The sequence below is a fragment of the Fringilla coelebs genome, assembly GCF_963513975.1.
Source record: "Fringilla coelebs genome assembly, chromosome: 28".
In the NCBI taxonomy this organism is placed as follows: domain Eukaryota; kingdom Metazoa; phylum Chordata; class Aves; order Passeriformes; family Fringillidae; genus Fringilla; species Fringilla coelebs.
Window position 1 is genome coordinate 5,660,019 of NC_140054.1, and position 14,533 is coordinate 5,674,551.

Consider the following 14,533-nt stretch of genomic DNA (forward strand, 5'->3'; position numbering starts at 1 on the left):
CCCCTGCTCCCGCTGGGATGCTCCCGAGGCCGCGGCCGGCACAGCTGGGCTGGATCTGACAGCTCGGCGCAGCTGGAAGGAGCCCAGCTGAGGATGGGGATGGAGGGAGGTGCGGCGCGGACCCTCCGGGAGGGGGGAGAGGCGGCCGGGAGGGCAGCGGGAGCCACCAGCGCGCACACGCTCAGGCCAACGCTGCTGCCACAAGAGGAAATTATTAATTTGCTGGGAATAAAGTCGGCAGCGAGTCAAAACCCATCCTTCTCCCGATGCGCTGGAGAAAAGGCTCCCAGCCCCGCTGCCTTTGTCGGGAGGGCCCGGCTGGCACAGGGGCGCCCCGTCCCCACGGTGATGGAATGCGGATGGGCTGGGGGCCCTGCCCCCATCCCGGGAGGGAGCACGGCCGGGATTCACCCCGACACGGCAGCTCTGCCCCAGCACGGCACCTGCGGCACCCCAACTCACAGCACCGCGGCGGGGGACGTGTCCCCCTCCCGATGCCCTTTGTCCCCTCCTCACAGCGCTTCCCTGTTTGTTTTCCCACTGCTGCCTCCCTCCAGCTCCCCGAGTGGAGCCGGGGTATTCAGGGCTCACAGCCTGAATGAAGCCAGATCCCTGGACACATTCCTGTGGTTGTTGCCTTTTTTTTTCCCTTTTTTTCTTTCTTCCCCCCTCCTCTTCTCCCTCTCTTGGCACAAGCTAAAGGATTCAAAAGGAAGCCAGGCTTGGCAGACACAGGGGGAGGAGGGAGTGGGGAGATGAAAGAAGGCCTCTCTCCAGCTTTCTTTCCAGTTCCCACACTCAGCCGGTGCAGAGAGCTCCTAATGATTCCCAGCCGCACCTGGAGGAGGCCTGCTTGTGCAGCCAGCAGGACAAGCCCCCATCACGCCACCCCTGGCCCCACAGCCCCCCAGGCGGGTCACCCTGGGTGCCAAAGTGTCTGAGATGGCACTTCAGGACCTGTGTCCCACTCCAGAATTGGCTCTGAGGAAAATCTCTGCATGCCCAGCTCGGTGGGCTTCAAGCAGCCGCCCCTCCCCATGGAGGTCAGAGCCTGCAGGGGAAGGGTTGGGGACAGTCTGGGGGCTCAGGTGGCCCCCGGGGCTGTGCTGAGGCAGAGATGCCCGGTCACACCCCCAAACACGCACCTGGAGGGAAGGAGCACCGGGTGGCACCGGGGAAGGCGGTGATGCCACCGAGGAGGGGGACATCGGCCACCAGGTCACCTCTGGCGGCACTCGCAGCCCTCCACGCCCTCTCGTGGCACCTGCTCAGCACCACAAGTGTCCCTGTCCCTGTCCCCGTCCCTGGGGCAATCCCCATCAGGATAGAACCTGACAACAATGTCCACTCGTGCTCCAGTTCCCACCAACAGTCAGCACAGGTCGGGGAAGCCACGCTTCCCTCCTAGTGCAATCGGAGCAGATTTTCCCTCATTTATCCTCCCTGGCATCCTCAGCTTCTCTGGGCAGCCTGTGCCAGGGCCTCACCACCCTCAGAGGGAAGGATTCTTCCCAATATCCGATCCAAATCTACATTCCTTCCGTTTAAACCCATTCTCCCTCACCCTATCACTCCATGCCCTTGTCCAAAGTCGCTCTCCAGCTCTCTGCAGCCCCAGAAGGTCCCGAGACCCCCCTGCTCTGCTCTGCCCTGTCCTGCCCTGCTCTCCTCGCAGGGATTTGTGGCACAGCCCCATCCGGCCCAGCGCTGCCAGCTGAGCTTTGAAGCGCAGCCCCGGTAACGGAGCCCTCGCTGCAGGAATGGGAGAGTGCCAGGACAGGGAGAGCTGGGAAAACGAGGCAGTTTTCCCTAAAAGGGGGAGCAGGGTGGGTTTGCTCTGTGGGTCCAAGATCTGGCCTGTTGCTCATTCCCAGCAGCTCCATCCCCACCGAGACATCCCTTAAGCACCAGCACCGGGGGACAGCAGCAACTCCCAGCCAGGGCTGGGCGATTCCCAGCGAGGGAAGGCGCTGATGGGTGCAGGTGACCCCTCCTGGCGAGGGGCCGGGCCCTGCACACGGAGCTGGAGCATCTCCCGAGGAGCTGGCCCGGCACGGAGCTGCCTCTCGGCCCCGGGAGGCTCCGGCTGCGGCTCCACACCCGCCCCGTTGAGTCACGGCTTCGTTGGTGGCCCCGGCGGCGCTGGCCGGCCCTGGCCGTGCTCAGGGGGGACCATTTTAGGCTCTGGTGACAGAGGTGTCAGCAAGCACGGCTAAAAATAGCGGTGTTGATGGTCGGGCTGCTCAAATGCTGGCGCGGCCCCGGCGGTGCTGATAGCGAGTGCCCTTTGCTTGTTCTCTTGCTGCCAGGTCCCCTTATCTGTCCTTCCAGCTCCGGGTGTTTCTGTCACCCTGTCAGCAGGTCCCCTGCCCTGACATTTTATCCCCCTGGGATGGCTGCAGGTTCCTGCTCGGGGTTGTTGGCGCCTGTTCTGCCCTCCAGGGAGGATGAAAAACTGAACGTGCTGCAGAGGAGTTCCCACCTGGGCCACAGGACAGAGCTGGATCTGCATGGCCCCCACACACCAGGATCTGCAGGGGTTTCACTGCTCTTCAGAGCACTCCTGGTTTTCTGCTTTCCCTCCCAAAGAAGCTGGAATCACCCTCTGTTCCCTCTGGATCATTCATCAGATTTAGATTCACCATCCTAGGAAGTGTCCAAGGCAAGGCTGGGCTGGGCTTGGAGCACCCCGGGACAGTGGGAGGTGTCCCTGCCCATGGCAGGGAGTGGCCCTGGATGATCTTTAAGTGACACTGGATGACCTTTAAGTTCCCTTCCCAAACCAGTCTGGGATTCCATGATTCTGCCATGGTGATGGGGAAACTGAGGCAGGGATGTGTCCCAGCTCCCCTGGTGCACACAAAGGAGCAGGAGAGCAGAGTCCATGCTCTGCCCAACCTCCCTGCCATGCTCATCAGGGCTGTCCCACTCTCACAAGACACCCCACAAGTTCTGGGGGTTAAATCCTGATCTGTCATGAGAAGCAGCTCCTGCTATTCAGGGTGGTGATTACCTCGGGAACATCTGTGCTGACAATTGCTGAGTGGCAGCATAATTCCCACCAGCTCTGCCTCCTCCTCCTCCTCCTCCTCCTCCACGGGCTCCATTTCAAAGCACGCTCCCTGCAAAGCCCTGCCATGCCTGATCAAGGGAAAAGCTGGGAAGACAGGCAGCAGAATCAAAACCTCAAGCTTGCAGCAAAGCCCAGCCAGGCATCCCAAATCCACCTGCACAAAGCTCCCCCCCGTCCCTCAGTGCCTCACAGCAAGAGCTTGGGGTTGTCCTCACAGCTCTGGGCTGACATCCTGACACACCTGGGCTTTCCCTGGTGCATCTCAGGCTGGAATCTGTGCTGGAATTTGATTTTTTTTTCCCCTCCAAGCATCTGGTGGAAGAACACAGCAGGGTTGGGGATGGGCTGGGGGAAGACACTCCAGGGAAGAAGGAACGCTCAGCCGAGGGCCATCCACCCCTTAAATGAACACCCCTAGCAGGGATGCTGCCCCTACGGACATTCCTTGGCTATATTTGGTGATGGATGGAGAATTTGTTGCTTCCCCTCGGTCCATCTGTTCCCCTGGCTGGCAGGGAGGAGCTGCAGTGGCGCTGCTCGGATGGAGCCGGTACTTCAGCAGCCATAAATCTCCTCTGCTGAGCCTGTGCTGCCTCCCACCTGTTGGCTGGGAGAAGATCAAGTTGACAAAAGTCTCCTCCGAGCTGTATTTTTATCCAGGGCTCCATCACGAGCCCAGGTGCCCCACAAAAGCTGCTCACGAAGCACAGGGAGGTGGCTGTACCACAGCACATCCCACCCCTGGAATCCCACCGCTCCCACAGGTCTCCAGTCCCAAAGTAGGAGCTTGAATCACATTTTCTGAATTCTCTTAAACCCCCAAAACCCCCTTTTCCTTCTTGTCACGCCTGCCCCATCACCATAAAACCTGGGAGGTCCCAAGCAGGGAGCTCAGAGCCCTCGTTGTGAGAACAGAGGGAGCAGGGCTGGGACCAACACGGTTTATTATGGAAAAACACCCCGAGGGATCCCATTTACATGGCAAAAAAACCAGGAGGACAATGAAGTGAAATACACAGCAACAACACACAGCAGGAAAAGTCCACTTGTCAGCCAGGACAGCAGGAGGGGCAGGACCCTGGGAGAGAAGTGCCCATCCCAGGGGGGACCCCAGGGACACTCCCCAGCCCGAGGGAAGTGCACAAGCAGCAAGTCCTTGTCTTCCAGTTGAAGGGATGGAGGAGGAAAAATAAAAACCAAAACCAGAGGAAGCCACGTGGATAAAAGCACAGAAGGGGCAGCCGTGGTGGGAATGGAAAATCCTCCCTGCTCAGGGAGGATTTGGGGAGGTCTGGCTCACCTGGGGAGTGTTTTCTGAGCTCCACACCTCCCAGGGAGCCCCTAAGCTGCCCTGGCAGCAGGAGGACCCAAAGCAGGGTCACTAAAACCCTGTCCCAAGCTTGCACCCAGCTCCCTGTGCACCTCAGGGCCTGGAGAGGCAGCAGGAATCTGCTCAAATCCAGGGATCTACCCCAAAACCACAACCCATTGCTTCCCTGGGCATCCATCTCCTCCTGCCAGCACCAGCATCACCTCTGGATCATCCCATGGCCACATCCCCGTGTCCCCAGTCCCTCTGGCACCCTGCCCTGTGTCCCCAGGGCTGGCTGACAATCCCATTCCTCCTGCAACATCCTCTCCCCTGCACAGGCTGGGCTTGGCTGGGCTTCCACCATCTTCAGGAAACACCTTGGAAATGTTTACTGGCTGTGCTCGCCCTCCCAGCTGCCAGAAAGGCCTCCAAGATCCAGCTCAGATCCCAAAATCTTGGGTTCACATTAAAAAAGACAAGACCTTCCTATAAACCTGAGTGCTGGCGGATGTGACACTCAGAAACTCATTCCTCCCAAGATTTTTCCTTTGCTTGTTTGGATTTTAGACCTTCCCCCGAGGTGTTTGTCACCCAGATGTGACAGTTAACAGTCTGCCAAAGAATTTTTTTTTGGGGGGGGGGGTGAAAAAGTGCAATTTGCTTTTCACTGCTAGAGCAGGATTTAGTGCAATGAGAAAACTCTCCAGAGCCACTGGAGGTTATTTACATATTCCTCAAAAGGGTGATAACTCCAGCTCCAGCATCACTGTTTGAGCTGAAACTTCCCTGGAAAGAGCCAGACACACAACCTGGAAAATTTCAGCCCATGGAATTTGTAGTAAAACTGGCTGATAATATTGAGCACCCTTCCTGCTCAGCCGTGGGATGTTGTGCAAAAAAAAAAAGAAAAAAAAAAAAGGAGGAAAATAAAAACCCACAAGGAAGAAATAATCTTTACATTTTCCTCCCGAGTGTCTCCTTTGGGACAGGGCTTTGAGCAGAAATGTCAGGGTGATTTTCACACCAGTTTCTCTCCCATTGATTTCCCATCCTGTTTTTTAATCAGAGATTTGGTTCTCTCACAGCATCGCTGACAGAGGTGTCTATTTTAGGAAACACCAGAGGTTTTAAGAGGCTGAGGAGAGAAAGATTATCAACTCCTATGGGCTCAGCCTAGAAAGGGAGGAAAAAATCCTTTAATTGAAATCCCCAGGCTGAAATTCTCTGCAGATTTACCTAAATGGACTTCAAATGATGTCCTAATATATCAAGGCCTGCTTTTAACTTAATTCAAGCCCTGGGCATGTGTCTGCAGCCCTTGGACAAGCTGGGCTTTGGATGCCCACTGAGATTATTAGTTTTAAGTGCTAAATCATGCAAGTGTGAACCCCAAATATAAAAACCTGGGCCAACAATACACCAGCCCAAAGCTCCAAGCAGGAAACAGGAATTATTTCTTTTTTTTTTAGTATGTTAAGTATTTGTTTCTATTTTTCCAAATTTAAGCTGGCAAAATCTTGGTGAAAGGACAGATGCTGAGTATTTTCTGGTAGGGGAGCAGCAGCTGGGGCTGTGAAGGAACAATATCACTGTTTAATTCCAGTTAAAAGGGACAAAATTTTCTTTCAAAGCTGCTTGGAAGGTATTTGAGCGCTCCCAATTTTCCAGTTCAGCCTAAACATTTGCTTGGGAAAGCCAGAAGGCTTTGGGAGTCACTGGGGGTTTTAAATAAATAGGTTAAACCTGCCTGGCACAAAGATTCCACACAAGGCAGACCCATCCTCGAGGGGTTTTTGCCCCAAGCAAGTGCAGAGTGCACAGAGAAACTGGGAAAGCATCTCCTGGCACAGAGGAGCCCCCAGCCCCGCGAGGAACAGCAACAAGCAGAGGCACCGAGGACATTTCCCTCCTCTCTCCTGCCCCTGCCCGGGGGGATGAGCCTGAACAAACATTCCCTGCACGATCAGGGAGCCTGGCCCACGGGATGAGATCCGTGCTGGGCTTTGGGGGATCCCCCCAGCCCCGCTATTTGCTGTTTGGGGTCTGCTGCTTCTCCCGCTTGTGCTTCTGCGCCACGCCGTAGGGCACGTGGGCGGCCACGGCGCCCATCTCCTGCGCCCCCTCCACGTGGAACATCTGGTCATCAAAGAAGATGTGGGGCCTGATCTTTCTGAGCAGAGGGCCCTTGGGAGCCCCTGCCAGGAACAGAGCCTCGTCCGTCTCCAGGCCCCAGCTGCGCAGAGTCTTTAGGGCGCGGGCGCCCGAGCTGGCCGCGCTGCGCGCCGTCACCAGGTACGTGCGGATGGGGCACTCCAGCCTCAGCCCCTTGGAGTAGAACTTCTTCTGCAGCTTGCCCAGCGCCTCCAGGAAGCCCTTCAGGGGGCCCTGAGGGAGAGAGGAGAATTCTTCTGTCAGCCTTTCAATCGCCACCTTCCTGTCATCGCCCAAAAATGACCCCAAGCCATTCCCCGTGCCCCACCCCGCTGGGGCTCGACGCCAGAGCTGGGAGCATCCCATGAGGGATCATGGGATGAGCATCCCCATCACTCACTTGCCTCTCTCTCCCAGAGGCTTTTCCTGCCCTCAGCCCAGCTCTACCTGTGCCAGGGGCTTGTTCTCGTGGGCCTTTTCGTGCTCAAAGAACATGTCCAGGCCGTGAGCCTTCACGATCTGCTCCGACTCGTCCGAGAAGAGCACGGCGTCCCCGTCGAACGCCACCCGCAGCTGCTTCTCTGACACCTCCAGGTCCCTGCTGGGGCTGAAGATGGTGGCTGCAGCAATCCCTGAGGACGAGGCAAGAGGTGGCAGTTATCCAAAGATCCGTCCTCGTGGCTCAGCCGCCGAGGAGCAGAGCAAAACACGACGGGGCTGGGAGCAAAACGCCGCAAGGAAACGCGCCCGGGAGCGCCTGCAGCTTGGCCCCGAGAGCTTCCACGGCAAAAACAACCCCCCAGATGACAAATCACCCTTTGCATACAAGAATCAAGGAGGAAAAACGCCGCCTTTGCCTGGGGAGAGCTGTGGAGCTGGAGGAAAGGCTCATTTCTATGGAAACTGGAGGCTCTTTGGAGCGTCAGAGACGTGGGGCGAGGCAAACCTCAAGTGCCCGTCGGATTAGGGACATGGATATTGGAGCTCCCCTTCCTGGGATCAACCCCCTGAGGGCTCCAGGCTCCCCCCGCTGCCCCCCCTGAGCTGGACCCCAGACTCACCCTCTTCAATGGCCCCACTCACTTTCTCGGCGTCGGAGGAGAGGTAGAGGTTGGTGTGATAGGCCTTGAGGTAACAGATGGGGCTGTTCCCTCCTGTCATGCAGAACCTCTCGATGAACAGATCTGGGGGCAAGAGGCACCCCGGGCTGAGCCTGGCTGCCCCCAAAACCCAGCCTTGGCGCTGGAAGGGCTGGGCTTAATTTTAGTTCTGCTGCCCAGCAGCAGGGCCAGCAGCCAGAGCCCCTCCCCACCACCCAGAAAAGCCAGGAGAAGAGGGAAAAATGGGAGAAAACATCTCCTTTTCTCAGTGCCCAGCAATGCCACCACCCAAAAGCCACCGAGGACAGCTGTGTCCCCGTCTCACCGTAGTGGTTGATGCTGTTGATCAAGCGAACCCCAACCTGGGCGTGGTTGTTGGTCATGAGCACGATGTCGAAGAGCTCCTCGCTGTCGGGGTAGAGCTCACGGAGCTGAGCATTCACGGCCTCCAGAGCCTGCAGCACCCCGGGGAGAGGGGGTGGGTGTCAGCCAGGCCCCCCCAGGCATGGCCCTGACCCCCTTCCCACCCAGCAAATCACTCCTGGTCACCAGATCCACAAATCTGACCAGCCCCAGGGGTGGTACTCATCCCTTCCCACCAACAAAACACTCCTGGTCACCAAAATCCCCACCTCAACTACACCCTGAGCCAAGCTGACATCAGCTGGGAAAAATAGATTCATTTTAGGGGGAGGAAAAACATTCCACCTAGCTGCTCCTCTGTTTTCAAACACAAAAGGTTTGGAGTGATTAAATGAGGATAAATTAGCTCCAAGTTACAGATAAGTGTTTTTCCAGCAATCAGAAGCAAGTCTTGCCCCACAGAGCTGATTAATTATTTATTGGGAATGGGCTCCAGCACCCAAAACTGCACTAACTGCTACAGGAGTTGGAAAATAATTTTCAAGTTTGAAATGCCTCATTTCAGCAAGTCAGAATTAGAAATTGGCCGAGTCGGGAGCAAGGCTAAACTCAGCCAATTTACAAGAATAAATAAATTGTAATAATAATAATAATTTAAAAAAAAAAAAAAAAGGCAGTTCCCTAAAGGGAAACTTTAAATGTCATCCAAGGAGATGATTTGTTCAATTCTTGGGCTCAGGATGGAAAATCCAGCCCTGGAAGCAGCACATCACTTGCTGGGAGGTTCATCTGCCCTCTGTTTGCTCCGTGGCTCGTCTCCATCCCGGCCCCACGTGAGCTCCGTCCCCTCCCCAGGATTTCTGGGGAGCTGTGGCTGCTCACCTTGACGAAGGGGAAGGCAGCCCCGGGGAGGAAGGGCTCATTCTCGTGGTCCAGCTGGTATTTCACATAGGCCTCCACGCCCTGCTCCGTGTAGATCTTCTGCTCCTCCTCCATGCGGAACAGCGCCCGCGAGGACACGGCGATGGTGATGGCGTTCTCAGGCTTGGGCTGTGGGCACAGGGACAAATCAGGGAGGGATGGATGAGGGAGGCAGCCCCCGGGTGGATCCCCCCAGCAGGAAAGGCCACGAGGTGCGTGACACCTCTGAAATGATTTGGAGAACGACAGAGCGGCCGCATCAACAGATGAAGCCCTGATGCTCCATCCCCCCACATTTGGGATGCCTCAGATCCCCCTGCCAAGCCCTCCCACTGCACACAGGCTCCCAGAACCCGTGCAGACCCCAGGAGGAGCTGCTGAAGGCCGTGCAGAAGGAATTTGTGCGGCTTTTCCCACCCCCCAGGCAGGAAGGAGCCGCGCTCTGCGGCTGAGCCAGATCCGCATCCCGTGATGCGGTCCAGATGTGACAAACAGCCCTTGCCAGCTCAGCTCCTCCAAACACTTGATACAGTTATTGTGGGTGGAAACATGACAAACAGGTGGTGCAAGCAACGATTTATGAGTCATTATTATTGATGTTTGAGGGCTCCATCCAAAACCCAAATCCAAAACCTCCTCCAGCTGAAGCCAACGAGGCGCCTCCAGAGCGGCTTGGCAGGGACAGAGGGGACAGAAGGAAAGTCAAGCTCGTCTTGACCCTCACCCGTCCTCCCTCTCTCCCCTTGCAGGGCAGGGAGGGTGTTAATCCCCATCACTCACTTGCAAGCACAAAAATAAGTTAATTACTGATGGCCAGTGAGAAATCCTGGCTCTGCCAGGACAGCAAATCCTACAGGGGGACAGTGGCACAGGGAGTGCTGTCCCCTACAGAGGAGTCCAGCCAGCAGCACAGGGCTTGGGGGCTGTCTGAGAAACCCTGGCTGTGAGCACTGCAGGAACACCTCACCCCCTGCTCCCCTGTGACTTCCAGGATCCTCTGTGCCATGTTCTGCATGACTAATCCTCTGGCAATGCCATTTGCTCAGGGTGGAGGGTGCCTCCTCCAGGTGCTCCAAAGTTCAAGCTCCCACCCTGCCCGGGGCTGAACTCTGCAGGAGCAGCAGCCTGGCGAGGCCAGGGTGCCCCATCCACACTGGCATGGGCTCCCCACAGGGCTGGGCTGGCCCTGGGGCTGCTCTGCCCCCAGCCCCACCCAGGAATGAGTCAGTGGGAGCCTCCACGCCATTCCCAGCACCAGCCCCGCAGCAGGTTTGTCCCAGGCACCTCTCCAGAGGCTGCATCCACCCCCAAAATCCCCAAAATCCCCCAAATCCCCAGCAAAGCGATTAAACAGCGGGCGATTAGGACGAGACCCAGATTAGCTGGGGCTGAGAAGATCACTGAGGGCACAGGGATCCCTCTCCCGCAGCGTTTTCAGGGAATCAGGCCCCGTTTGGAAGTGGCTCTTTTAGGAAAGCAGGGGAACAACCCCCAGGACCAGCAGGAGCTGATCCATGACACCAGCACTGCTCCAAGTGAACCACAGCCAGGTCCCCAAGGAGTGTCAGCCATTAATTGGTCACAGCCTCGGCACTTCAGCTCATTAATTAATAACTCTGGCGTCATGGGCCATTTATTAGCTGAAGATATTAATAACTCTGAAAGGTCTTGGGGCATCCGGCCATTAGCTGGAGTCCTGCTGCTCCATCCTGCCCCGGAGCCCCTGCAGTGCTGGGTGTGCAGGAAATCTTCCAGGTGTTTGCTCCCTGATCCCCGACCGGGGTCAGCCCTGGAGGGAGATTCCCAGGAGAGAAAACAGGTCAGCAGCCCAGATGCAACAGCACTGGGGCGTGTTCAAGGGGGTGAGAAGGATGTTTTTGGGGCCACAAGCCAAGCTGGGTGCCCAGAGGGAATTTCCCTCTCTCCGCAGCGCTCACCTTCCACACCTTGCACAACAGCCCCGGCTGCTCAAGGTCTCTTCCCTCGGGGAGGGAACCAGCCCTCGGGGAGGTTCATTTAAGAGGCAATAAACACAGCAATAAAAATAACCCTCAGCTCCAGGCCCTGCCTCTGCCCCGGCGTGGGCAGCTGGAGCCCCAGGTGCCTGCGGGCAGGGAGCTCTGGGAATGGGAGCTGCCGGCTCCTGCCAAGGAAGATTTGCACCTTGTGGAGCACTCGGGGCAGGAAAGTCTCACCCGGGAGTGCTAAGGCAGCTCCCAGCTCTGGCTGGGCTGGAACAGCCCTGCTGCTCCCTGGGAAATGCTGACATTTGGAAAACGAGGCGATTCTGCTCTGCAAGGAGGGATCTGCATTTTGACATTTCTTTGAAGTGGAGGTTTCGTTTGGAAGCGTTCCCTCCTCAAGGTTGTTTGGATGCCTCTCCGTCCCCATTAGCGCTGCAGATGGTCATTACAACGCTCAAAAATGAGCTTTAAAAAGCCTCAGGAACCACAGCACCTCGAATCCTCTATCTGAGCGCTGCTAACAGCCCACCCAACCCTAGTTTCCCCCAGAAATTGAGATGTTTCAAGGCAAACACTCTTCTTTTGTAACAGGAAATGTGTGCGTGGGAGGGGTCCCACTCCCAGTCCTGGCTGGGGTGGGTTTGGTCCCACAGCCCCCATCCCACCACAGCCTCCTGCTCTGGCTGCCTCAGCCCTGGAGGGTTTGGGCTGAATCACAAACTCTGTTTTCCCCTCAGAGCAGCATCCAAGGTCAGCCAAGGTCAGTGGAAGCTCATCCAACACAAGTCCAGACTCTGTTCAGCCAAATCCAACTGAATTTGCTGCCTGGGGATCCATGGTGAGCTCCTCTTCCTTCCCATGGGAAGGTCAGATCCAGCCCCTCCTGAACCTCAAGAAACAGATTCATGATGGGTTTCAGAGGAGTGTGAGCAGGGTGGGGGAAGGTTCCACCCCAATCCAGGTCCATCCCTAGGGTCAGCCAAAAAGGAGGGACAACCAGGGACGTGTCAGAGGAACATCAGACACTGGCACAGCTCCAGGAGCTCCACAGGGCCCAAACCCCACCTGAGAAATGTAAAAAGACCTTTCCAGCAGGCTCCAGCTCCACTGAGTGCAAACCCCAGCCCAGACCCCAAACCCCCCAGTTTTGGGGTGCAGGTGTATTTCAGGAGTGGCTGGAAACAGCCCAATTTTCTCCCTGCAGTTCCAACAGCTGGCAGCCTTTAAACCACTGCTCTAATCAGTAAATCCCCAGCAGCCCCCCAAGGATTAGAGGCAGTCATTTGGAAATCCCCCAGGCTCCCAGGATGTGCAGTGGGACCGTGTCCTCCCACCCATGAGAGCCACAGGTGCCCATGGTGCCACCCCTGGAGCCACCACTGGCAGGAGCCACCGTGGGGACCCCGTTCTGCCCCCCTTGATCCTTTTGAGCTGCCTGGGGCTGGACCCAACTCCATCCCAAAACCCTGCAGGAATTCTGGGCACTTCCCTGGATGCTGCAGAAGACCAAAGTCTTGTGATTAACCCAATATTCAGGGGATTTTGGTCATGGCAAGGGAAGAGGAAGGGTTTGCTCCAGGGTCAAGCATTGTCCCCACTCCAGCATCCCAAAAATCACACAGGGGTGAGATGGGTGGGTCCCAAAGGGAGCCCAGAGGAAGGGAGCCAGCAGAAAACCAGCTCCCACTGGCCCGACTCGGTGTCACCAGAGAGGCTGGGGACATTTCCAGCATTGCTGAAGGGTGACAGGTCTCATTGCTGACCTCCCTGGCAGGAGCAGCCGTGGGAAGAGCTGCGACCACTGCAAAGCAGGAATGCCCCATTAACCCGTTCCCCAGCCAGGAATGGCTCCCCAAAATCACCTGTTCTCCTGCCACCTCACAGCTCTCTCCTGCTCCTGTAGGGCCAGGAGGACAGACAGACAGACCTGGCACCCCAAGGGCACAGACAGACAGACCTGGCACCCCATTTCCTGAAGGAGCCCTGGGCACCACCAGCCCCCTGCTCGGGATCAGATTAAAGTTCAGGGTGGTTTGGAGTTTTCCAAGAACATTATTTATACTGCAGAAAAGCGCCCTGCAGCCATCCATCACGGGCTGGCAGCTGCCTGGCTGTGTGAGGGCAGCTGAGCTGGCTGCCCACAGCCACAGGGCCCCCAGAAGAAGGGCACAGAGCCTGGCACCATCCCCAGCCCCACAGCACCAGGATGTGAGCACCAAGATCTCGGCTCGCAAAGCACCCCCGTGCCTCAGTTTCCCCAGTTGTACTGGTCAGCGAGTTGGCTGCGAGGAGAGGAAGAGGAGGAGCCCGGGCTGGCATCCGTGGGCGAAGCACGGCGTGAAAGGCAAGGAGCTGCATCCTGCCACCGAGCCAGGCTGTCCCTCTCCTCCGGGAAGGGCACGGGCAGCAGCAACGTGAGCTGGCAGCAGCTCCAGGAACGGGGCTGGCAGTCTGGGAAGGCACAAGGGCTGCCCCAAGTGAGGGCTGGGACGCGGCCCCTCGTGGAGAGCTCACGGCCCGAGCTTTGCCGCGGAAGGTGTCACAGGAGGTGCCACCGGGTCCAGCGCCTCTGCCAAACCCCAGGTTTTGGGGGTCCCACGGCCCCGAGGGTGGCTGGGGCTGTGGCTGGGGCTGGGGGGGCTCAGAGGCTGCAGGGACAGACGGACACAGCCCCCAGCCCTGCCAGCCCCGCTCTCCCGCTGCCATTCCCGGACACTGCCGCACTTCCAGGCGCTCCCGGGTTTAAAACCAGGCTCAGCCCTCGTTAGATAACGCCGGCTGTCCCTCTAATCCCCCGGGGCAGCGAGGGGCAGCGACACCCCAGTGACACCCCTGTGACACCCCCTGGCCCAGCGGCTCGGCTCCTGGCTGTCCCCGGCTCTGTTAGTGCCACCCCTCCTGTCCCTGCCAGGGCCTCCCGCCTTGGCGCAGGGGACAGGCAGCTCCTGGGGCACCGGGCCACTCTGCAAGGACAGCTCGGCCCAGGAGGGAGCCAGGAGCACCGCAGGGACCTGCGGGAGCCCAGGGAGACTGGGGGGAGCCGGAGAGGCCCCAGAAACCGAGGGATGCCATGGAGGAGTGGGAGGAGCTGGAGAGAGAGAGGGGGGCATCCCCAAGGACCTGGATGGAGGCAGGGGGTCAGAGAAACACCAGAGACACCGCGGGGGACCCCGCAGGGCCTGGGGGACACGGAGACACTCGGGGGGACCCCAAAACACGTGGAGGAAACGGGGCACCGGGAGGGATCCTGCAGGGGATGGGGCACCCACAGACAGCCGGGGGGTTCCGTGGGGGAAGCCAGGGAAGATGAGAACCCGCAAGAGATGGGAACCTGGAGAGCGCCGGGGAGAACGCCGGCGGGAGACGGGGCAGGCGGGGCGGGGGTCGCGCCCGGAGGGAGCAGGGGGCTCTCACCGATTTGGGCTTCTTCTTGGGGGCGAGGTTGTCGTAGAAAGCCTTGGCTTCATCCCAGGGCCGGCCCGGCGCCCCGGCGGGGCCCGGCGGCTCCATAGCGCGGCGGCTCCGGGGCACCGGCGGCTCCGGGGCACCGGCGGCTCCGCTCCGTGCGCGGCGGCGGCGGCTCCGCGCGTCCCGGGAGCTCCCGGAGCCGCGGCCGGCCCGGCGGAACGCGCTTTATATGGCATCCCAT

At 58.3% G+C, this 14,533-nt stretch overlaps 1 protein-coding gene across 1 annotated transcript; it reads right to left on the minus strand.

Annotated features, from left to right (window-relative positions):
• Positions 1-4,000: 4,000 nt before the first annotated feature.
• NT5C1A (5'-nucleotidase, cytosolic IA) lies at positions 4,001-14,533 on the minus strand (the record flags this gene model as incomplete). The annotated part of the gene is given in 7 exon segments (XM_084222865.1): positions 4,001-6,770; positions 6,984-7,168; positions 7,598-7,720; positions 7,962-8,091; positions 8,882-9,049; positions 14,299-14,397; positions 14,399-14,533. Coding segments are annotated over 7 exon segments (1,200 nt in total). The 3' UTR covers positions 4,001-6,410.